This window comes from Xiphophorus hellerii, chromosome 13 (assembly GCF_003331165.1).
Source record: "Xiphophorus hellerii strain 12219 chromosome 13, Xiphophorus_hellerii-4.1, whole genome shotgun sequence".
NCBI classification, from domain to species: Eukaryota; Metazoa; Chordata; class Actinopteri; order Cyprinodontiformes; family Poeciliidae; genus Xiphophorus; species Xiphophorus hellerii.
The window spans coordinates 17,563,091-17,588,710 of NC_045684.1; the positions used below are offsets into that span (position 1 = coordinate 17,563,091).

Here is a 25,620-nt window from a genome sequence, read left to right on the forward strand (position 1 = left end):
AAAGAACCCAGACTGAGAAAAAAAAATAAAAATGCAGACGAGGGTTTAAATGCACAGGAAAGAGAAATCCACAGAGCTTTTACTTTAACATTTCGAATCCTAATCCCAGCTGTAAGAGTTAAAGCAGAAACTGTGAAAAGGGTCAATCAAAAAAAAAAAAAAGGGGGGGGGGGGGGGGAATGTGAGGGGCATGTTTAGAAGGTAACTCGCTGATGGACAGAAATATTGTAAATCCACAGCTTGTGTGTACGAGTATGCCAGACGGAAGCGCAGAGTGACGGCGAGTGAAAGCAGATGGGGGAAGTTTACGGGCCGCAGATTGTGTACAGTTTGTCAACAGGCTGATTAAATAGACTCAGACATGGCCGGAGGAAACGTGTTTGCTGTGACATTCCACTGTATGGCAGAGGGGGGACACGTTCTGTCAACAACGCGACATGACAGACAGAACGGCTGGGAGGGGAGGAGGGGGCATCTGCTCTTTCTTTCTCACTTTTATGTTCTTCTATGTTTGTATAAAACACTGACATTTTATCTGCATTTAAATAGCTGGTAAAGTCCCTGCTAACTGTAATCCATCTGTACCCTGAAGCTAATCCACACGGCTCTCTTTGTACAATATTTGGTTTCAATATAACATTTTTACATTTGAGGGCACTTTACTCTCTCTACTTTAATCTCCATTGGTTTTCGGTAGTTCAGTTGATTTATATACTGTTGCATTCCACAAATTAGAGAAGTTTGTTCCAGTAACTCAATTTACTAAGCGTAGAGATTAATTACACACAGATTGATGTTTTAAAGCCATTATTTCTGTTAATTATTATGATTTTCTGCTAACGGCTAATTACAACACAACACTAAGATTACATTACACCAGACCAACAAAAAATATTTCTATACAGAAATGTGGGCTTGATGTTGCAAAGTACTGTAGGTTTAATACCTGATTAAAGGTTGTTATTTCAGAACGCACATTCTAATGTACTGAAACGTTCGAATGCCAATTTTCAGTGAATGTTATCTGAAGGCGGTGGAAAACACAAATAGATCTAATTCATGTCCAGCTATAAAGAATAAATTTGGTGTAAATTCAGACCTGAATACAAGCAGTCGTATGCAGTCACATTCAGATGATCATTTAAAGATAATTGGTAAAAAGTCGCCAACTATGTGGACATTGACTTTGCAGCGTTCTTAAATCCTGAGCAAGCAAGTGGTCATAGTGGAAATGAAACAATCCTTTTTAACAGGAACAACTAACATCAGTGGGTGCAGCCATCTGCTGCCAAATATGGAAGCACTGAACCAGGGGTACCTTTTACGAGACAGCAAAACAAAGAGAGTACACAGGGCTAATGGCAGCAATTTTAAAGGAAGTGATGCTGCGCAAAAAACGTTGACATGAACGAATGCATCACTCTTGACAAATAACAACCAATAAACGTTGCTAACGACAGCATTTGCAACAGAATAACAAAAGTTTGTGAGAAAGGTAAAAAGAAAAATGGTTTTCAAAGCTGGCAAGAGCCCAATATTCCTAAGTGGCGCCGTCCTTCAGTCTGACTAGAACAAAAATACTGTTTTAAGTGCTTAAATCAAAACCACAATAAACAAGATTCAACAGGTGAGACACTGGGCGACAAAGAAGCAGTTGAATGAATATTTGGTGTTTTAGTCAAAAAACCAAACAAAGATACAAATATCTAACTTGAGTGTTACAATGAGTGGTAAGCATTAGATAGCTTGATTAAAAAATACTTTAACATTTTAAGGAGGTTTCTTTTATAAAATCCAGATAAACAGAGAATGCCACAGAACTGAAAATAGCCCAAAATTTTTTGGGAGTTTCTACAATCATCTAGATTGCTGAAACCTAAAAGATGATGCAGTTTCTTGACCAGAGCTCTTTGTCCTTCTGGCTAAGAGCTCATCCTTTCTCAACACAAAGAAGAATCACAAAGCAGCATTGGCTGAAACTCTGCTCAAAGTTCATTGTGAAGATTACAAAGAAACTGGGAAACTCAACGGCGGCGTAGCCATTTAGATATTTCTATTAAGGATGCTCTATGTGTAAAATGTGACCCATCTTATTCTTGCTCAGAATAAAATGGGGCATCTATGCTTATAAAATGAGGAAGATGGATATTTTTCTTCAGTTAGGCTACTTTCTAAATGAATTTCTTAATGATATATTAAAGATGCGATACAGTAACTGAGAGGCATCATCATTCAAACATAAACTGAAATATTTACGGAATAGATCATAAATATAAAAAGAAAGAAAACGACAGGACCAAAGCATTTATAGCAGCAAATACAAAATAAAAATTAGGCCGAGCTTATATGGTTGAATGAAAAATGGGCCAATGTGAAGCTACTTGTAAAAATAAAATACTTTCATCCGTAAATAAAGAAAAACTTTAATAGATCTTAAGAAAGCCAGCAAGAAAATATAGTTATTCAGATATAAGTGACTACAGTCATGGACTTTACTGTAGCTATGCTATTGCAGTTCTGTCTGAAATAAAGTTGAGCTTTTCAGCAAATTAATCTTGATCTTTTAAATGTGAATCCTGTGTAAGTATGTTTGTTTTTTCGTTTCTCATCACCTGACGGAAAACTATTTTCTTTGCCTACATTTGGTAATTGTTGACTCTACAGTTGTTAGATAAATAAAACAGCATTTTGAAGGGGACCACCGGTGACTGAAGAATGCGCCTTGTCATCACAAGTTTCCCCTGAGGGTTACAAGGCGGAGGAAGAGGAGGAGGCCGGGGATGAAGGGAGGGGACGAAGGAGGACCCAGCTGGAACTTTCCTCTCTTATCTGCCCTGGGGAAAAACGGGGGAGGTCGGAGGGGGAAGTTGGATTACTGGGAGATGTTCAGCGTCGCTGCCACGGAGGAGGCGTGCGGGAGATGGGTGCTTTGCCCCGGTCGAGAGCGGGCCTCGTCCTGCTGCTGCTGGTCCCACCCGTTCTCCTCGCCCTGCAGCTCCTCGTCGTGGCGCGTTTGTGGGTGGAGGAGAGGGACGGAGCTGTCGCCTTCACCGTTATCAGCATAGAGCCGAAGAGGAGGTCAACAGGCAAGGCTTGGGGAGCCAGCTCCAGGAGAGAGGGGACGGAGGAGGAGGAGGTGAAGGATGGGGCGCGAGCGTATGAGGAGGAAAACGAGATGCACGAGCGCCAGGTTGGTATAAAAATAGGTTGTAGTGAAGTTTCGAAGTTAAGTTCACGTGTGTTTATTACTCATATATTTCACAGAAAGGATGAGTCCATAAGGTTACACTTTAACTAAAAAAAACAAAAAATTGTAATAAATGTGTTTATTTTCCAGCGACAGTTTAATGTGCGGAATCATATCATGTAATTGAATAACATCAAAGCTAAAACGGGCATGAACAACATAAAAAATAAATTTATATTTTGTGAAAAGAAATACAGCCAAGAATAAAGAGCTGAAACGGTTGGGTTAATAAGCCTGTTGTATTGTGTGCAAATGATTGTCCACCTGCAAGTGTGCTATCCTGACATTCACTTCAGGAACCAAAGTAATAAACACAATCTATAATAATATGAGTATATTTTTTTGCTGCAAATGTTGTAACGTATACAAATAAAAGTACGCATAAATAAATAAAAACCATAAATAAGTTGTTGATGCAACCAATTGACTTTGTAGTGCTTGAACACTATTGGGGTCACAGGTCACTTCATAACCAGAATCAGGATTTGTTGTTGTTTATTGGTAAGTGGTGCATTAAAGCAACACTCATGTTAAACAACAGAGACAGAAAATAAAGAAACTAGAAAAAAGTGACATAACATAGCAACAACATACATATAAATCACAAAGAAAATCTCAAATATATGCTTAACTTGTATTTCTATGTCAGTGAAAATAGTTTAGTGTCTAATTTAGTGAAAAGTTGCAGTATAAGTGTTTTAAATAATGAGTAGTTTTAGCAGAACAATTCAGCCCGGCACAGCAGGTGGGCAGCACATAAACTAAAAACTGGTAAATCTGTCCCAGAGGACATTGGAGTGCTTAAACCCTCAAGAACATTTACTGCTTTCTAGAGAAGGAGTTGGATTTCCAGGTGAGAAAATGATTAAAAGATGTGCCACAATTAGACGAGAAGAAAGATTTAAACAGTGTTTAAAGCATTAAGTCTAAGGTGTGCAACTTGTGGCTCCAGGGCCCCTGAGGCCCCTTCAGTGACATTTGGCAAAACAAACTTTTGAAAGAAACCAATAACAAAAAAATAAATAATGTTGCCACATTTTAGTAAGTAACATTTTCTATGTGTTTTCTACATGTTTTAACACAACACCTGCGTAGAATTCCTGCATTAGAAACATGTTAATATTCAAGCATTTAAGGTGTTCGCAGATTTTCTGTGGTTTTTGTTTATTTCTTCTTCATTTTCCACAAACATATCACATTCAATTAAGGGAAATAATTTGTTCTCCTTCTGCAAATGTCTGTTGGTTTTCTTGATTTTGAAAAGTAAAAAAAAAAAAAAAAGTATATCTCTTTAACCTTAAACAAAGCAACTATATTTATTTATAGAAGTACTTGTAAAACCTTAAAAGTCATCTTTTTTTTGTAAACCACCGTAAGGTTTAGTGGATATATAGACAGATTTAATTTAGCAACAACAAAGGCAGGAATAAGTCATGGATCATAAACATTGCTGACCTCTGCACTAAACAATGAAAAAACATGCCAAGAAAGAGATTGCAAATTAATTGAGTGACAGAGTTATAAAGTAATACAATATCAGGATAAAGTACCTTATGAGAACCAAAATAAGCATGAAGACATTCAGATTACTCCTGAAAGTGCTGGAAAACATTTTCCCAGTTCTCAGTTTGTCACATGTTAAGGTAAACCAGTCACAGAGTGAGTGGGAGACCAGTACTTAATCCAATCCCCCAAGTAGATGAAGGTAATTTAAACTGTGCACTCTGCGCCAAGGAATGCAAAATAAACCACAGCTGATGAGGCGTCCTCATCCAGCATGGGTTAGGTCAGCTTGTGTGCAGCTCTGTGGATTATTACCTGCATGTCAGAACAGATGGGGGGTAAGGGGCAAGCCCTGTCCTGACCCCAGATCAGAGTCGGATGACAGCTGGTCTGTCTTTTCTGTCTCTGCCCCGAGGATGGACAGATTGTGCCTCCATCCTCAGCCTCTGTCTGTGTTTCTGAGCTCACATCCATCCCTTACTTCTTTGCCCCAACCCTTCCTTCTCCTCGCTCCTCTCCGGCTCCCCTACGCTTTCCTTTTTTCTCACTCTCCCTCTCTTTATCTGCCCAAGGCTAAACTCTCTGACTCATTCTGGTGCACCCCTCCTGCTCTGCAGAGGTTGCCATGGCGTTAGGAGTAGAGAGGGGTATTTGTGTGCATGTGTGCATGTCTGTTTGTCTGTTGAGGAGCTTCAAGCAATTGCCAACGGGCCCTGGGGTCAGCGCCTGTGACCTGCCTCCTCAGCCCTTGCACCTTCTCTTACTGTCATCCCCGTGCATTATTCAGCTGCCCTCCTAATTCCCAAGAATCATCTATTATTTCCTTCGCCGCAGTATATTGATATATAGTTTTTTTTTTTACATTTGCTCCCAGGTGGGACCCAGAGTGATGGAGATGCAGCCATGGGCAGTGAACAAGCCGTCCTTCTCAGCAGAACTCGGTCGCATCATCACGTATATCACAAGGCCACAGGTAGGCTTGACGGAAACACCCTGATTCTCAACAAATACAGCCATTTTAAGATTTCGTACCAACAGTGAACTGTCTAGGCCTGCAAAAAGTTATCTCGTCAAATTTTCCAGCGCATTCCTAAATTTATTATTTAATGTTTGTGCAAAACTATATTTAAAGTTTAATGTATTGGGCTGAATAATGCAAATTTTACAACGGTATTGCAGACATGTCTTCTAGTTTTCTACAAACTCTTCAGCCATAACAAGGCACTAATGAGGAAGAACTGTAAATGAAAAATCCCACATTAACTTGCAATGCTTTAAAAAAGTAGTAATACCCCTTTAGCGTTTCACATTTTGTCACATCACACCTTGAGCTTCAGGGTATTTCAATAGGATTTTACACACAAGTCGAAAGAAAACTGTAAGTTGTTTTCCAAATGTTGTATGAGTAAGTCTTAAAAGTGTGGCATGCATTTGTATTGTTGTCGAACTGAGTTAATAATTTGTAGAGCTATACTTTTGCTGCAGTTTTTGCATGTAAGACTTATAGGGTACTACACCATGAGCTTTACAAATCTGGAGAGTGAACGTTTTGCTCAATCTTTGTATAATAGCTCAAACTTTGTACAGATTAGATGGAGCATGTCTGTGAACAACAGTTTTAATGTCCTGTCACAAATTTAGGTCTGGATTTTGACTTTTCAAGGATTAGATTTAAGGGTATCAGAGTAAAGCAGGTTGAAAACAAATGCACATCACACTTTTCAAATGTTTATTTGTAAAAAACAAAACAACCCCCCCCCCCCCCCCCCCCAAAAATCGAAAAACCATGTAACTATTTCTCGTTTCACAAATTTGCACTTATTTGTTAGTTTGTACGGTAAAATCCAATGTAAACATATTAAAATTATAACACAAGAAAATGTGGAAAAGTAAAAAGGGTGTGAATACGTTTGATAGGCACTGTCATCTGAAATTTTTAGGTAAATTGTAAAAACAAATTAGTGTTAGCAGCAAAAAATACTCAGTAAAGTTGAGAAAAAAAGCTAGGTTTTAAGAAAAAAAAACTTTCTGTTTTCAATCGCATCTTCGACAGCTCAGCATTGTGACCCTTCAGGGAGACCCCAACCTTTGCAATCAACTTGTCCACCTGAACCACCTGTCAGACTCACATATGCATCATTTCTTGGAGGTATCCCGGAACATTTGAGCATAGAAGAGGCTGCAAATTTATGTAGGAGATAGATCTTGCCAGAATTGAACACTAATCAATAATGAAAGAAGAAAACCCCCTGCTTTCATAAGCTACATTGCACTTCTCTGACTGCAGACATGCGTGGGGGGGTTGACACAGCAGTAATACGATCAGTCAGGTGCTGTCAATATGCTGGCAGCGAAATTCTGCCGATTCTGGAGCCAGAAAATATGTTTCAGACTGGAAATTCCCAAAAAGAATTTTAGTTACACAACACCAAGTGCTGGAAAACTGGGAAGGGAAAGTTATTAAGAAACTTAAAGCGGGATACAGTGCTGGTGTGTTTGTTTTTTGGCACCCGTGACTTTTCTTGACAGCTTCAAGACGGGGACGAAAGAAAAACGGGGAATGTATGCAGCATCGAATCCAGGACGGCTGTGTGGAAAACTATAGCCTCTGCATATAGCACACCCTGCTCTACTGCTACACCTCATGTCGCTGCATGCAAGTGTTGTTTAAGCTTTTTAGTTGTCCAGCCCAAGTTTAAAGTGTCTAAAATTAAGAGAAGTTTTAAAAATGGATAAAACTGCCAAATTTCACAAGGCTCCTCATCAAGCCACTTCTTCTTGTCTGTAACAACCTCTCATTTTAATGCTAGCTATAAGACAGATGGTTCTCAGAGCTCCATGTCATGTGCTTTTTCTTCTCCTCTCCTGTCCCCAGCTGAACTGCTCCAGGGTTTTACCCCCAGGGAAGGCCCAGGCAGTGGCGTCCCCTGTGGCTTCAGCTCGCTGGCTGCTGTGTGCCGAGGACTGGCTGCTTCCAGCTGCAGATAAACTCTGCGTTGCCTACTCCTTCAGGTATCTGGACCCCAAAATCAGGCATTCGTAACACTGCCATGGCTGCACTGAACAATGTGTTGCGTATTTAATCCCGCATGCAGAAACCACTTCTGCGAGCCTCTGCCTTATTGTGTTTTTCCTTTTGTCTCGCCAGCATGGATGGAGGAGATGCAGACTTTCTGAGCACCGTCTCCAGACTCGGATGCGAAACCCACAGTTTTGATCCCGGCACCTCCAGTGCATCTGTTGGTCACCTTGGCAACAGTTTGGCCAGTAACCATGGCAACAGGGGCGTCGTCAGCCAGCACAAATTGTGGCTGGAGTGGCGAGCACCTAAGAGGCGCAGGCACGGAGCGAGTGGCAGGACGGGCGGGGTTTCTCACACGCTGGACGACATCATGGCGATGCTGGGGCATCACACCGTAAGAGACACGAGCACAAACAATAAAAACTTTGGCCAAACAAACACACCTCAGAGTCTCTTTTACCCCAGCTTACCCGGAAAGCACTTTTACTTGGCTGTTGCCATGGTAACAGGGCTCTGCGCCATCTCTGACTGCTATGGCAACGGTTTAAGTGAGTGAATCACACAGGGGGCCCCAGTTACATCCGGCGGCCACAAGAGGGAGTTACATACCTGCAGTCTGAGTTGGACTTCTATGTTGGTAAAATACTAATACAGGCTGGTGTGTGAGTCTCATCCCAACTGCTCACCACTCGGTTGTGAGCCCCTTCAGTGCAAAACGAAGGCGATAGCCTGAAGACACTAATAGAACCACCTCATCTGTCATAAGTAACCATACTGCCAGATTCATGAGATCTTGTTCAACACCACAAACACTGGAAAATATGTGACATCACACTAGTCTTTAATCTTAAGAGTATTTCATTAAACTTTGTGAACTTACACTGAGCTATGTGGACATTTGTTTTCTTTTGTGTGATCATTGATGCAGTTATGTTCGATGAATTAGAATGTTGAAAGGTTTCTTTATTTCAGTAGATGCTTAAAAAGTCTTTAATAATTGTAGTGTACATTAAAAATGCTAATATTTCCCTCCCCTTTCAGGTTCATTTCTTGTATGCTGACCTGTTAAGTGCTGAGTGGCGGCTTTTTCAGAACTGGATCGAGGCCGGGACTCTGCAGAACATTCATCATCTGGTCGCCGCTGTGCACCTGCACTGGGCGGGCTTTGAGGTGGGGGGCAGCGACGAGGAGGTGCTCCGCTACTGGTTCAGTGTGCTGCGGGGCCTCGAGGCCGCTGGACTCCACCTGGTTCACAGCTCCTCAGGAGAGGATCACAGTGTCCTGAAACACACTGTAGAAAGTGCTCACAGCTCCTACACCCTCAGCTGGGTCAACACACGACACTGATACTCAGAAAATGCTGTTATGGAGGGAAACAAACAAGACTAAGAATGTTTTGCCTGAAAATGATGCAGTTTTGTGTAAAAAATCTGCCTTTTTTTTAACCACAAATTTCTTCATCCAACACCGCCCTCTAGTGGAAGTTAATGGATTTACATTATCTTTTTCTTTGGTAACAGTGGCTGATGTTCTTTGTTCAGGTCAAAATAATGTGATTCAAAGAATATATTTTCTGCAAAGCTTGTAATAAAATACAGAACAGAAATGTATTTTTTGCTTGGCATCCTGAGATGACTTTTGTCTTGAGTTTGAGCTATTTACATAAACTGAAATGACTGCCCTCTATTTGAATGCACAGTTAATAATTATCTGGAAAAAGCTCATTTGTTTGAACAAATAATCACAACCTCTTGTGGAATATTGTTTTAACCAACATTATCCCAAAGAAAATATTTAATAAAGCTTTATTTTTCTGTACATCTGTGGAAAAACATCAATCCCTTTTTAAAAGTGTGCATATTTAAAAATGTGTTATAAATCTCAGTACAGACATTAAAATATTTTTCTCTCCTTCAGTAGAGATCATCGTAATGAGAAATTTTACTATATCTTCTGAGAATTAGCCTGTTTCAAATTGGTTTCGCCACACAGTGCCTTACAGAGCTATTTTAATTTCCTTTTTTCTCTCTCTCGTTACAATCGCAAAAATTCAATATAATTCACCAGAAATTTATGTGGCAGCCTGCACAAGCAAAGATAAAATCCGTAAGCGAAATTAATCTTTTCTTTTGAAATAAATTCTAATCTTTAAAGAGGCATATTTGTATTCAAAGAAACTGTTCAGGTTCCCTTTCCCTGCTGAAGAAAAGTATCAGTATGGCATAATACTGCCACCACCATGTTTCACAATGGTGATGGTGAGTTCAGGGGTTGTTCTAATCGTTTAACAAAGCTCTCAGGCCTTTACAGGAAAGCTGTACTGAGACTAAAATACACGGAGGAGGGCTATTAATTAGCTGATTTCTGGCAGCACTTGCTTGCACTGCATTTTATTTAGAGCCGTCAGAGTAAAATGAGTGAATAAAAACTAACTATTAAGGTTTTTATTAGTAAGACAAATCTATAGCTATTCTCCTACAGCCACAGTACCAGATTTTAGGCCGTTCCATTCTTAATTTAATTTTCAGATTATTTCTTTCCGTGAAAGGCTCGGCACTTCCCGTTTAAAATACCGCCGCTGAGAGGAAGGATGCACTTCACCGCCATGAACTTTTAAGTGTTTCCCTACGCAGAAAGCTCCAGTGCCAGTCATTCCTCGGACGCGTTCCAGCTCGCTGGGAGCGCACTCTGGAATGCGGCGTTGCCTCTGCCCTCCCTTACGAAAATTACGGACAGATGTTTGCCACTAGCTTGGGTGGAGTTGCGCTCTTTACGTTGAAATTTCCACATCCTGTTCTTCGGCTCGAAAGCGCAAGACGTCCTCCATAGCCAATCACCGTCGAGAAATCCTGTCCGTCAACCAATCAGAAGTTGCCGATTCCGGGACTTGCGCGAGCCGTTCAGGCTCGACTCGCTGTGCCGTATCTCTCAACATTTCTTGAGAAAACCTTCCGATCTAACAGCCAACAGATAAAACAGAGTGAACCTACAGGTGCACGTTTTAACGGTAAGGGAGTGAAATTGATTCAGTGTTGTTTATATATGGTGACGGGTACAAAAAGCACCCTTGTTTGAGGGTTTCTTCGAGATAAGGAGCGCTTACAAGTTTACTTCCTGCTCCGACAAGGCCGAGATCCCAACTTACATTTAGCCTGTTTTAGCTAATGTTTGGGCGTGAAAGCGTTCGCTGGTTTTTTTTTTTTTTTACCGATTTGATTTATAAAAGTGTAGTATTAGACCGTACTGAAGCTGTGTTGACGTTAAGCAATGAAGCAAAACTCAGTTATTCAAATCCACAGGCTGGCTCACTGTCACTGCCGAGCACAGGGCAGGCAGTCCCCGGGCTTTTATGTTTTTGAAGTTTTTCCATCAGTGTCAGTGCTTCATTTTGGGGTTTTGGAGCATAGCAACAAGTTTACCAAGTGGAGGAAAAAGTGCAACACAAGCAGCTCTCTTTGTGATGCTTACGCTATGAATCATCTCTTCAGTTGAGTACATCATTTTTAACTGGACAAACTTGTAATTAGGCAACCAAAATGGGCCCAACAAGGAGCCACTGAAGGCACTGAGCTGTCAACCATATTCTCCTGTTACTGTCTGCAGCTGATATTAGGTACACAGGTCAGCTCCATATCACTTCATATATTTACACAGCTGCAAACATAATCGAAGGGAACTAGCTATCCTCAGCAATCTCTTCTCTATTTTAACCTTTCAGTTTGGTTCACTCAGCTGCTGCATAGTAGATGCTGATCTGAGCTAAGCAGCAGTTTTGCTTCTGCTTTAGTTCTGTGTTATTTATATGTGTGTGCAGTGCTTGCTTAGTCATGAGCCTCTTGACTTATTTAGACGTGCAAAAACGCTTTAGTAGCTGGCAAGAAATGTATTTAGTCTTCAGGTCATTAAAAAGTCAAAAATATGGACTGGAAATTCTTGAGTGTGGCCATTTTTCAATGTGAGCTAAAGAAACAGACAGACTGCTTGTAATAAAATTGTCAGTTAACATTCCTCTCTTCAATTATTCATATCTTAGCACTAAGCATTTGGTGAAACATGAAATATTAATTTGCTGATGGTCATATACAAGACTTTTGGCAAATTAGTGTTTTATTTGAAAATTTGTGAAATAGCAGCCAATAAAAAATGCATGTACATAGTACATGCCCTTTTAAGGCCAGAATGCCAAAGAGAAACATCTTTACATTTTGCTCTTCTTTCTTCTTCTTTTTCAGTTCCTCATTTAAATGTTAGAAAGATTTTTAAATAAATTGAATGTCAGTTATATTACAGATACGATAAATGTGTAAAATATATAAATGTACATTGCCTTGTGAAAATATTCGGCACCCTTGTACCTTTGCACATTTTGTCACGTCAAACCCAGAAAGCGCAATGTGGGCATTTGAAACCTCGGAGGCTGTCATGTGAGCGCTGTGTGCCGTGAACTTGATCACAAAAGCGCTCACCCCACAGTGGAACACGGTGGTGCCAGCATCATGCTGTGGTGTTGCGTTCCTTCAACATGGACAGGAAAGCTCGTCAGTTCTTTTGGAAGAAATAAAAAAGTCTTGAAAGAAAACCTGTCATAGCATAGCTTACTAATTATGAAGTTACACTACAAATTATGACTTCACAATTAATGTTTACGACATAAATTATAAAATGTTTGTGGTTGTAAAGCGAATGTGAAAAAGTTTGATAGATATGAATACCTTTAGAACTGTATTATCAGTAGCTATACATATCGATAAGGAAGTAATTCTGAGTTTGGACAACATCTTACCCACCTCCACAGATCAGTAAACAATCCTCTCTCTTCCTTTGTGTCAGGGTTGGGCCACCCTGCCTGCCGCCTCCCATCATGCCTTTGGTGACTCGAAATATAGAGCCACGGCACGTGAGCCGTCAGACCATCCCTTCAAACATCCGCAGCGAACTGGAATGTGTGACCAACATCAGCCTGGCCAACATCATCCGGCAGCTCGGCAGCCTCAGTGAGTACCAGCCAGGTTTAGTTTATTGTTGCTCATACCTGCCGGTTGAATGTACTTGTATAACATTTAACAGGCTAAAGAAAGTTGTGGTGTGTTTTTTTTTGTTATTTAGGTAAATATGCAGAGGATGTGTTTGGGGAGCTTTTTATCCAGGCTGGAGCCTTTGCTACCAGAGTCAACACGCTGGGCGAAAGAGTTGATCGCCTACAGGTTAAAGTCACCCAACTGGACCCCAAAGAAGAAGAGGGTAAGTTCTTCGTCCTGGAAGTTCCTCCAGAAACTATCTCCAAGTTCCCTCTTTCTTGATGATCTAAGTTGTTTATGCAACTTCTCGTTTGTTTCTCCTAGTTTCTCTGCAGGCCATCACTACCAGGAAAGCCTTCCGCAGCAGCCTGACCCAGGATCAGCAGCTGTTCACCAGGCCGTCTCTGCCTGTCCCTGTACAGGATACTTACACCACCTGTAATCCTCCGCCACCCCTCAACCAGCTCAGCCAGTACAGGTAGGATGGAGTAGGCAGGAGCAGCACATGCAGATATGAAGAACACCCCCCAAACATGCATCAAAACTTAAATTGTGGACATATTTTAGCATCTACAACTTAAGGTTTTCAATGTTTCTGGGGCATAACTTACACTAGGAGAAGAGCTGTAATTTTTGATGGTTTAATTTAATGAAGTTCATCTACCCCACAAAGCATGAAAAAAAACTTGTATAACAAGAAGATGGCAAAGCAAGGAACGTGTTAACTTAGATTAGACACCATTAGTTTATTTTAAACATGCAGAAAGATAAGTGAAGAAATCTTATTACTGAAGTTAAATGGCTTATATGTACTTTTACTCTTTAAAAGATTATAATCTCACAGCTCACAACAAAGTGCGACTGTTGCTAATAATGCCTATAAATATTGTTTGCAGGGAGGATGGTAAAGAGGCTCTGAAGTTTTACACGGATCCGTCCTACTTCTTTGACCTGTGGAAGGAGAAGATGTTGCAGGACACCAAGGACATCATGAAGGAGAAGCGCAAGCACAGAGTGAGACACACTCCCAAAGTTAGAGTAACATGTTACAGCATCCACCATTTTATTTAACTCTGTGTTTTTTGAGCAGAGAGAGAAGAAAGACAACGTGAACCCGAGGACGCTTCATCCTCGGAAGATCAAGACCAGGAAGGACGAATGGGAGCGGCTGAAGATGGGACAGGAGTTTGTCGTACCAAAGAATGAAACGTGAGTAAAGAATTACTCACTTGAGCCGCTTTTTGAAGTTTGTACTGTGTGTTCATGAACCCGGCAGGCTGGAGCGTAATGGGCTGTTTCAGTCATGAACTTTCAGCTGATTACGAATTTCATTTCCTTTTTCAGGGAGTTTGATGCCGTTTTTAGAACTCGGTGTACACTGAATTGCTATAAATAGAAAGAGGAGTAATTGGAACAAATGATTTAAGTTTCTGTTTGCTTTCGGCTTTTTTAATAGAAACTGTAACAAGCAGATACAGCACGCATAACAACTTTAAACCTTTCATTTTAATCCTGATTTATTACATTTTTATTGATCGTTTGGATTACAGCAACTGTAGTATTTGTAGTAGACCATAGATTTGACAGATTTTTAAAAAAATACAATTTCTGTGTTCAGTTCTTTTGGCTCATACTTTTTTTGGTGGTTACCTAAAGTGGACAGGCTGGGTTGCCATGGTTTTCAGCTGGTATCCAATTGATTTTTGTCAGCTTTTCAAGGAAGAAAAAAGTGTAACCAATTTTTTTTAATACGACATCCGCGTGTTTTTTTTTGTTCTTTTTAATGGCTGTTATGCATTTGAAGAGCTTAAATGCATCACATTTTCTCTAACCTTTTTTATTATTAGAAGAAGCAACTAAAGCCTTTATTATCGAACAGAGAATAAATGGCAGTGGACGCTAGTCATTTCATTCCTTCACCAACAGCTGTTGTATTTTTTAAAATTTGTTTTGGACTTTTTGACTAAAGAATGTTGTAAAGGTTCTCCTACCTGCTATCATGCGTGCAGTGACATGTTGACGGCAGCATCATGCTCTGGAGATCCCTCGGCAGGATACAGGGAAGCTGTTCAGGTTTGATAGGAAGATAGATGGAGCTAAATAGAGGGGAAATCCTCAAAGAAACACTGTTACAGACTGAAAAAGAGGCGAGACTGTGACTGAGGTAGACCAGACGCAAGATAAAAAGAACTGCTCAGACGTACAAAGAAATTCCCTAAAGTTGACGGCATTCAAAATTAAACAAGACATATTGATCCAGACATGTCACTAGATCAATAGAAGGGAGTTTTAGTAATGAACCACTAGAGGTGTTTATTTCCATGCAGATTTTGCAGTGTTTAAGTTTTTTTTAGATGCTGAGGGCAGGGATACATCACTTATGAATGGTAAAGATTTAAGGAGTGAAAATATTGACTTTCTGAATCTATTGCCTCAGATTTGGCTTTCAAAGCAAAATACACATTAGCCGCTCATCTGATTCATCCCCCTTCCCCCTGCTTATCAACGGATCTGTACACACTGATGGGGCGGCATGTGCTGTCTGGGAATGTTCTCAGGGGGAAGGGTGTAGAGCTGATGGTCACAAAATCTCTCCAGTAAACAACAAAAAATGTGCCTCCACCATTTTGTTCTTACTTTTGATTGTTTGTCTTTTCCATCGGATGTAAAAATGATTGTATTAATGTAAAATATATTAGACTGTAAAATAAAATGTGCCGCTAAGTAAGAATGGGACTGCAGTTCTAACGACAACAGATATAAAAAACCTTTTGAAGAACAATATTTGTATTTCAGTGCAGCAATCTGTAGACTATATGACTATATATATATATATGACTATATGAGATGCTCTTCATTGAATATTCTACAATTTTATTTTTCAGTACTCTGAGTCACCAGTTTTCCTCCTGGGTCTTGTCCATTTGTTAAATTTTTCTATTCTTTGTGTTTTCTGCAGTCTTACTATATGTGTCAGTTTTATTCCATTGCTTCTTTTGATGTTAATAGCGATTGTATTACATTACATTTTGTTGTCATTGCTGTCTTTCAGAATTCCAACCAAGTATTTAACTTTCTAGTATATAACATAGACATTCAAAAGCAAATTATATCTTAGTATTTTGCCCAGTTTATTGTTTGTGTCTTGCCAAAAACATGTTATGACCGGATCTTCCCAGAATACGTGACGATGGTGAGCATTATTCATGCCATGTGAAACAAGATCTGATTGAAGAGTTTTCTATTAATTTGGGATTTAATTAAGAAAAAAAAATCAAAATCAAAATTACATAAGATTTCTATATTTCCAGGTTAGACTTTGTGTTCCTTAAATGTTCAGGGGATTATTTTTACCTGCTCCTTTAAATTCACCTCTAATTAGCAGAAGTTGCTAATTTGTTCTATTGCTCTGATCTTTTCCTCCACTCGGTCGGTGCAGCTGATGTGCTTGATTTGACGCTGATAGCGAAGTTGTTTTGTTTGCGTTCAGAAATTCCTCAGAGGAACGGCATGGCAGCATCGGATCCGGGGAGGACTTCCACTCAGATGTCCTTGAGCAAAGCACGGACTCTTACTGTGAGCCTGGCTCGCCTCTGCCTCCGCCTGGCCCTGACGACATCCTGCCTCCTCCACCCCCAGACATGGCGTACGTACTTGTAGCATCATGCACTCTGCCCACACATGTTGTCGGCACATGGTCGCCCTTGGCAGCATGTGGTGAAAGCGAAGCCACGTTTGCTGTGGCCTTGCGCTCATCTTTTTGTTAACTTGAACATAAGCAGCCGTGGTGAACCTCACACAGATATAAATTGTTAATGGAGGGAAGTGAAGTCTCCATTAAGGTCTGTTAATGTCTAATAGCGACTTCTTCTCTGCAGGTTTAATGATGGAACAGCAGCTCAGCAGAGAATCAGCATGCTGAGTCCAACCCATCCTCCTCCAGCCCCTCCTTCTATGTCTCCCCCACCGAACTCCCGCCCAAACCTTTCCCCACCCCCTGCACCTCCTCCCCCGCCCCCACCCTCTGGTTTTGCTCCACCTCCTCCTCCTCCAACTGGCTTCAATGGCATTCCCTCCCCACCTCCACCCTCCTTTCCATCTCCACCCGCTCCGCCTCCACCGCCCGATATGGGAATGGCTCCTCCTCCACCGCCAATCCCTACAGGTGGAGGACCTCCACCCCCGCCGCCGCCTCCTCCACCCCCCGGGCCTCCTCCTCCACCCTCTGACTACAGTGCTCCTCCACCTCTCTCGGCCCCTAGCTCTGCTCCAAAACCTCAGCCGGCTCCTGTCAGCGATGGTCGCAGTGACCTGCTGCAGGCCATCCGACAAGGTAAGACGTAGCAGAAACACGTCAATGGAAACATGAGTCTGCTTTCAACAGGTTCCGACTCACTGAGAGCAGTGAGCAATAATTTTTATTGAATTAGTCATTTTAATGTTTTGGTATAACCAGTGTTAAGTGACATCATGTACAGCTGAAAGGCTGACATTTAACTCAAACTCTTTATTTCTGTTGGTGGGGGAGTGTACTTGCTTCTTATAATTAAACGAAGTTGGTGTCAAACGTTTGTGCAGGAACATTTTTGTTTGTGCTGCTGTCATTTTAAAGATATTAATAAATGTTTCTAGTGGTCATCAAAGGTCAACCAAACTTTTACAAAATCAAACAAATTTGGGTCAATAAACTGTGCTCCAATTTTTTATCTGCACAAACAGCAAAATTAATTCATATCAGTTTTGTTTGATCTGAATCAGAGAACAGGTTGATCTCTGACCCCCTTTTTATCTAATCTTAAAAATTGACACCTTATTTCGTTTGATTTTGTAAATGTTGGCCGGCTGGTTGACTTTTGATGACCTCTGGCAACATTTATTTATATCTTTAAAAATGGCAGCGGAACAAACATTTATTTTTTTTTTGCTGCACAAACACCAATTTTGTTTAACCTAAAGTAGTTGGGTTGGCAACTTCACTCAGGTCCTGAACCTTAGATATAAGATAAATGCATAAACATTAAGTTTTCTTACCTTAGTGAGAAATTAAACTTAAGTGGAAATGAAAAGTTTTTCTGCAGCCTGAAAACAATCCCCAATCATCAGGCCTCCACCACCATGCTTCAGAGATCATTTATTTTAAAGTTATTGTTCGGGTGTGCTTTTCGCATTTCTTCAGGATTGAAACCTTGCAGTTTGTTGAAGTCAGATTCATTTTTATAGACGATCAATTTTAGGCAAGCAGCTAAGCAAGCTTTATTTCTTAGGCAATGTATGTCTGGGCTTTTTTTAAACTTCTCTGAGCTTACAACAGCCAGACTCCAGGATGAAGTCACTGGAATATTGTTTTCTTTAGGATTGCATAGCAACACAAATCTGCCAAAATGTTCACATTTGCTGATGGTCATGCAGTTTTTCAGCAGACCAGGTTTTATCTTCCTGGTTCTGCAGGGGCTCCTTGCAGCCCATTACAAACTAAACATCGACTAACTTCTTTTTCTAGGTTTCAACCTGCGTAAGGTGGAGGCTCAGCGGGAGCAGGAGAAGAGTGATCACTTTGGCAACGATGTGGCCGCCATCTTGTCGCGCCGTATCGCCGTGGAGTGCAGCGACAGCGAGGACGACTCCTCAGAGTTCGACGACGAAGAGTGGTCTGAATGATGACTTCTCTTCTCAGCTTCACTACCACCATCTTACCTTATTAGCCTTGATCAACATCTGTATTACATTCTTCCAGTATCAGTTTGTTTTTCTAAGCCACTCTGTGCAGGCACCATGACGCTTTTATAATCACATTCCTTTACCGGTTTATTCCAATTATTCAAACTTTCCGAGGCCCTGTGTGGAGAACGAAAGTGTGACTGGTTGCTTGTACCCAGTTTGCCAAAGCCTTCTTAAAGCAACTCATAGTGGTTGATGTAACAGTATTGTGTGACGTGAAACTCGTCTCCCTCCTGATCCTCTGCATAAACGAATCACTTTTGATTTTTATTTTGTTACTCAGAATTTCATGCCTCGTTTCATTCACTGTATGACAAAACTAATAGAACAGGTTTGCACATACGCGCATAACATCCTCAATTCACGGTTGCTGTGTGCCCTCCAAAGAGACATGAAATATTGACTTTAAAGTAATTTTATGCCAGAGATGTGTGTTTCTATTCCATCATGAAGTCAAATTATTGCTGTAATTTTAAATCCCCTCTCAGGCACATCTTTGCCATTTTTTATATCCCATCTTTCTATATTAATTCCTTTTCTCTGTGGAACAAATAACTGGTAAACAACCGGATAAATTAACTAACCATAAATGGTTGTAAGATATTGCCATATTGAACACATGGAGATAAATATGAGGTATTTGTATTGAATTTTATTTTTATTATGTTTTTTCCTGAGACTATCTTTATTTTTTTTTCTTGGGGGGGATGAATCAAACTCTGTTGCTATAATCGCTGATCAAATGAGGCATTTGTTTGCCTCATCCAGTGCCTTTCTACTGGCAGTTTAGTGTCTACGCTTTAATTTTTTTTCAGCCTATTTAATAGCAGGTTTAACTGATTAATCAAATTTAAAGTGCCTTTTATGTAAAGTGCATCAGTTCTGCTGCACAGTTGCACAGCATGTCTTGCCAAATTGATGCTTTTCCTTCCATAAGTTCCAAATGATTTGATTCAATAAATATTATTTGAATTTAAATTCTGGTCTAGATTTCTGTGAGATTGTTCTGAACAACGTTATGCATATGTATTCAGCGCCCCTCAATCAATATTTTATAAAAATCTTTCTCTGCTGTTACAGCTCAAAGTTTACCTCTTCAGCTCAGGGACTAAAAGCTTTGCCCATTATTTGCAAAATGACTCTGGCTCAGTCTGATTGGATATAAAAGTAATTTTCTAGTCTTTTCAAAGAGTCTGCTGGATTCACAGTCTTAAATTGAATATTTTTAATTGCAATTTTTAAAAGACTTTAAATATATCCATATGTTCTATGCAGCGTAACCTCAGTAGCTAAAACCTGTGTGTACTTGAGACCCACATTTGCCGTAATATGTATTAATACACAGTAAAAACCATCTTGGCATAACTGACCTGTCCTTGAGGTACGATGAATGCCACCCCTGGATTGACTGCTTTGTAAATACCAGCCTATAGTGTGCCAAGTAGTATTTTGGCCTTCCACTCTTTTTTACAAAATATTTTAGAAACGAGAAATCAGCCAGTAGGCAAATTTCCAGAAAATAATTTGAAGTTGCATTCCACAGAAAAATCTGCAAATAGATTAGTAGGTGTCCACTGTATTAGGCTGTAATAGTATTTATAAACATTATAAGACTGGACCACTGTCCACTATAAAAGGAGTTAAACTCTTGACTAGCACAACATTTAAAATTTTGTCTCTGCAAAACCTTGTATTTAATATTTGGTTTTAAGGGACAAAATGTCTATGTTCCCTTATCTGCAGGTTCTTCTTGGTGGGAAGTCTATGTTTAACAAAGTTTGGCTTGAAAACAGGCATTTTGTGAGTATAGCATTTATAAAGCTCATTGTGTTTTGTGTTATAAGGCTTTCAATTCAGGCCCTGAGATCACATCTCGGAGCAGAAAATTATAAATGTAATTTAATAAGCTTTTCTTTTTTAAAAGTTACACGAGTTATGAGGAGCTAGCTGAATTAAACTAGGTTTATTTCCACAATTCAAAAAGATTTAGAGTTTAAAACATACTCTGCTCGAAAGCCTTTAAATTTAACATAGTAAAACTTATGAAAGCCTTACTTTAGGTCTGGGCTTTGACTGGGTCATTATAGCACCAGGCGTTTTAATTTAAGTCATTATTATGTTTAGATTTACTGGAAGTTGAACTTCTGCTCCACTTTAAGTATGTTGCCTTCTCTAAGGTTTTGTCCCAGAACTGCATTTAGCTTCGTTCAACAGCTCTGAGCAGCTTCTCTGTCTCTGATGAATGAAGCGCATCCCCACAGCATGATGCTGCTATCACCACGTCTCACACTGGGGATGATGTGCAGATTTCTGCTATCTATTGGGGTTTGCATGTATCCCAAGTAGTTCAGCTTTGGGCTCATTTGACTAAAACATCTTCCTTCACTCGCTTGCTGTCTGCTGTGGCAAACTGCAGATAGGATTTTTCATGTTTTATTCCAACTGTGGCTTTTCCCTTCCACTTCACAATGAAGTTCTGCTATGGTTTGTCAAGTAAAAAAACACCAAAATCTGTGGTTGTGACATGATATAATGTGAAAAATGAACTTTAAGCATTATGCAGCGCATTATGAATAGTTCCTAAGAGATAAACCTTTAAAAACAATCCACAAGCTTTATCCATGACTCACTGTTATTTTTTTTTTATCAGCAGTGGACACCTTTCGACTGCGCCTGGATCTAAACGTGCGGGGGTGTTTAAAGATCAGAAAACGAGTGGAAAGTGAGAAAACCCTCTTGCATAATCGCTTTTCCCTCAAGCCGTGGCTGCTTTGTAGATTTTAAAGGGATGTGTGAGATTCAGAAAGACTGTAATGAGGTTGCAGATTGCATTGGCAGCCAAATTATTCGGAATGCTTGAGCATCAGTTTATCCACAAGTGAGTTAACGAGCAAGAGAAAGAGACACAAATTCACTAAAAGCTTCCTGCTGCAGTAAAAAAAAAAGAAAAAGAACGGTGCCGACATCATACAGTAGAAAAAAAGACTTATTTATTATTCATCAGTATAAAACATTCATCCATCTCCAAAAGGTTGTGCAACAAAAAAAAACAACAACAAAAAAAAACACACGGTCAGTACATCTCAAAGTGCTTTTATCAGCATGTGCAAAATATATTCTCGCTTGTTTCTCACACAATTCAAGTAATTAAAACTGGGCTTTGGATCACACGTTTTCACACCATGAGGTGTTAAAAACCCAGCGCTCTCTCTCCTCTTAAAGTGCTCACACTGATGTAGTCCAAACTTGTAACGTCCCTCTGATTGTTTAGTTCTGGAGATCCAGCGGAGCTACAGTCGTCTGAGGCACAAAGTAGACACCGGACAGTACATTTAGTCCCAAGCTGGCTGCCGGCCAGCACTTTTCAGTGCATTCTGATTTGGAAGCCTTCAGCTCTGAAAAAATGCTGCTTGGGCGTGTAGGCGTGTTTCACTCAGTGGGGGAGGGAAAAGTTTTTCACTTTTTGAACGTTTACGACACTGAGAGTTTTGGCACATGCACAACGATATGTCTGGCATAGATTGAGTCCTGCTTTGACTGATCTCACACATCGACTGGGTAGTGAGTGCGCGTGGTGTTTGAGGATCTGTGTGGGCAGCAGGCGTGGAGCAGCACCTTCCGAATGTCTTTGTTTCTCAGGCTGTAGAGGATGGGGTTGAGCAGGGAGCTGCCGGCCGCCGGCACCAAGGTGGCGTAGGTGTACAGGGGAGGGCTGGACGCGTCTCCGAGCAGCCCCCAGAGGGAAAAGGGCATCCAGCAGCCCACAAACACACTCAGGACCAGGATCAGGCGAGAGAAACCTTTCCCACTGCTGTGTCTGCTTGGGTACGGCTGGTTGGTGGGTAGGAAGTGCCTCTGGGTTGCAATGGCGTGTGCGTGCCGCCTTGCAACGCGGCAGATCCCTGCGTACAGCTGCAGCGTTACAACTACAACCATTAGGAAGCCACCACATAGCAGGGATAGATAGGTGCGGGTCAGAGGTCGTGCTACAGAACAGGAGTTTGGCTCCTGAAGGCAGTGCCATCCCATGGCAGGTCCTGCGCCAATGACACAAGCACCCAACCAGACCAGCAGAAGAAGGGTGGCGGCCCTGCGCCGCGACTGGCCCGAGCCGTAGGTGAGGGCGTGGCTCAGCGACAGGTATCTGTCCAGGGCGACACCCATGAGGCTGCAAAGGGAGGCGGTCAGGGAGGTCACCAGCAGCCCAGAGGTCAGCAGGTCAGACCAATCACTGGGCTCCACGCAGAACCGGAAGAGGAAGTGCAGAAGGAGGGCCACGCCTGCCAGGAGGTCCGCCAGGCCAAGGCTAGCCAGCAGCAGGAAGACCGGGGCGCGGAGAGATGGGGTGGCCAAGATGGTGGTCACCACAATGGCATTCTCAGTGGCAATGAGAGTCCCTGAAATGCAGAGGGCCACGCCCCAGATGGTGAGGGGTGGGAGCTCGGGTTGAGTGGAGCTTTCCTGCTGGTCCAGCGGGAAGAAAGGTTCCAGACCTGAGGACTCATCCCAGGGCAGCTCTGAGGCGTTGAGGATCATGGCTGGTTCAACAGTAGCACCAGTGAAACCTAAAAGAAAGAAAGACAGAAGAAAATGAGAGTACCTTTAATGATTCATTATTGCATCTCTCTGTGTCCATTAAGCTGGAATTTCCAGGGAACGTTGTGTAGTTTTGAGCCTCTTAGGCAGTTGCGTGGAAATTGTGTACTTAATGCAATTATGGAAAACCTCAGCTGTTGCACTCATTTAGTCTCTGTGGAAATCCTAGTTCTGGGTAGAGAATCATATGTTTGTTCTGAAATGTATCCTCCAAAATAATACATCTAGAAACTGTCATCTTAGGTAAACTGATTTCTAAAGGCCATTAGTTGTTTATGTATTCCTACACTGCCTGACATTCACGTCCCTGGAGCTTCACATTTTGTCAAAGTGTTTTGTTGTAAAAATATGTTACAGACCAACACAATGTCACACATAACTGTCATCTGGAAAGAAAACAATACATTGTTTTGGCAGCACCATGTTGTACGAAGGTCCCCCCCCCCCCCCCCCCAGCAGGAACACAGAAGTTACTCTGAGATGATGGGAAAAACGATTGGAGAAAGAAAAAGGCCATTCCTGTAGAAAACCTGATAGGGGTTTTAAAAGTCTAACCACTTGGGCAGAAGTTCATCTTCTACCAGCAGAATGTTCTTAAACATGCAGTCAGAGCTGCAATGGAATTGCTTAGATCGAAACATTTTAGTTGTCAAAGGAGCTCAATCAAAGTCTGGACCTCTAGCTGGCAATCTGTGTCAAAACTTTAAAAATTGGTGTTCACATGCAGCTAATCTCTACCTGATGTAATTTTACCCTCAAAAAACTTCCAGCTGTACTTCCAGCAAATATGTTTCTCTACAAATCGTGAAGTATTAGAGAAATTCACGCCATGTTTTTCGGGGTTTTTGTACTCTCTCACCCTTTTAAAAAAAAAGAAAAGAAAAATCAACACAGCATGTGTCCTTTTCTTTCTACCTCTCAAATATATGTAATACTTTGTGTTGGTCTATTAGCTAAAATCCTAATAAAAAATTCTGAAGTGCATAACGTGTACAAAATGTGAAATAAGTCAGTTAATTTCTGCTAATCAGGATCAGATTTTGTAAATGTTAACGTGTTGGTCAACAGTATCAGTGACATCAAATTCTGTTGGTAAGTTTTGAGGACTTGAAAGATCGACAGGCCTTCTTAATGCAGCAAATTAATTATTAATAATGCATACAACATAAAACCGCGTCACTGTAAAAATCCGGGATTGACATGATTTCATAACTTACAGTACAGTAATTTACTTTCTTCCAAAAAAAAAATACCAATCATACCAGATAGAAGTTCCTGTTAGTTTATTTTTCAGACCTTCTCGTTTCTATTTTAAGTTGGATCTGCGGCACGCAGGAGCCTTTCATCCTCCCTGCTCTCCAATCCCAGAGCAAGGAGGAGGTATTTCCCACCTCCTTGTGCGGAGAACCTTGTTGTGTAACAGTCATGCTTGCAGGTTCACTGCACCACATTCACGCACACACGACAAAAAAAAAAGAAAAGAAAACGTGCATCCAAAACAGCATGACTATTGATGCACCAAATGATGCCCCTTACCTTTTAGAAAAGTGGTTCGCAGTAGCTGAATATAATCCGTACTCTCCTCTGATCACATCCAGGAGAAAAACGGATGAAGACGAGGTGATGCTGCGCGGGTGTTTAGAAAAACGTCAGTCCCCGAGCTTCTGTCTGTCTCTTAGCTCGGTTCGCATCCCCACCTCCTTTTTGTCTTTCTTCTTCAATCTCTCCGGAGCGCTTACGGTGGGCAGAATGGACGCTTTTCCGCGGGACTCGTCCACAAGAGAGCTTGGCTGACGTCAGTGACTGGGAGCCTCGGCCAATCAGAGGCACGCATTTGGTATGCGGCGAGAAGGATGAAGGAGGACGTGGAGGGGAGGGGGGGGGCGGTGTACGTGGAGTAATTTCATTCAGAAAAATGCGGCATGCCTGTCGCCCCTCCCACTGCGGCTCCATGTAGATCTCATTTATGGTAAATGATGACTATCAACAGACGTACCCCCTCTCACCGTCCACCTCTCCCGCCCCTCTCTCTCTCTTTACTACAACACATTCATCAATGTGACCCAGAGAGGATGAGATGGGGCTTGCTTTGTTTCGGCCAATAAAAGTCCTCAGCTGTTTTGGGGGAGTCGGCGCCGGAGCTGTCCGTGGTGCTGAAACGCAGCAGCACCGGGGGATGACTCATGGGGCGACGTCCTGCAGAGCGACGCGAATCTGCGTGCAACGAACCCCTGTAGGGGCTGTACATGAAAAACATCCAGTTACATCAGCAGATAAAGAACCGTGAGCGTCAAAAACCCACAAATTTGTGCAAGTTATTATGCGTGTCAGTTATCGATATTGGATTTTGAAGATTTGCTCTATCCTTTTTTTTTTCTTTTTCTAATCTATTAGGCTACTACAACTATCACTGTTTCTTGTAGTTATGTTATAAACAAATGAGAATAATTTTGATATGCAGGAGAGGAGTTTTTTTTCCTCCTAAGTACAGTTTTTAAATGTAATTTAAATGAGAT

At 41.2% G+C, this 25,620-nt stretch overlaps 3 protein-coding genes across 3 annotated transcripts; 2 read left to right on the forward strand and 1 right to left on the reverse strand.

Annotated features, from left to right (window-relative positions):
- Positions 1–2,704: 2,704 nt before the first annotated feature.
- LOC116731860 (methyltransferase-like protein 24) lies at positions 2,705–9,590 on the forward strand. Its single transcript, XM_032581722.1, has 5 exons — positions 2,705–3,190; positions 5,625–5,723; positions 7,626–7,762; positions 7,899–8,166; positions 8,814–9,590. Exons 1-5 carry the CDS (start codon positions 2,921–2,923, stop codon positions 9,117–9,119), a joined length of 1,080 nt encoding a protein of 359 aa, XP_032437613.1. The 5' UTR covers positions 2,705–2,920; the 3' UTR covers positions 9,120–9,590.
- Positions 9,591–10,639: 1,049 nt separating this feature from the next.
- Positions 10,640–19,486, forward strand: wasf2 (WASP family member 2). Its single transcript, XM_032581224.1, has 9 exons — positions 10,640–10,779; positions 12,603–12,766; positions 12,879–13,013; positions 13,115–13,268; positions 13,687–13,804; positions 13,881–13,999; positions 16,281–16,436; positions 16,669–17,123; positions 18,291–19,486. The coding sequence occupies exons 2-9, from the start codon at positions 12,634–12,636 to the stop codon at positions 18,446–18,448; spliced, it is 1,428 nt and encodes a 475-aa protein (XP_032437115.1). The 5' UTR covers positions 10,640–10,779; positions 12,603–12,633; the 3' UTR covers positions 18,449–19,486.
- A 1,990-nt stretch (positions 19,487–21,476) lies between these two features.
- Positions 21,477–24,901, reverse strand: gpr3 (G protein-coupled receptor 3). Its single transcript, XM_032581225.1, has 2 exons — positions 24,641–24,901; positions 21,477–23,073 (listed from the first exon to the last, which is right to left on the reverse strand). Exon 2 carries the CDS (start codon positions 23,042–23,044, stop codon positions 22,052–22,054), a length of 993 nt encoding a protein of 330 aa, XP_032437116.1. The 5' UTR covers positions 23,045–23,073; positions 24,641–24,901; the 3' UTR covers positions 21,477–22,051.
- Between the last annotated feature and the right edge of the window lie 719 nt (positions 24,902–25,620).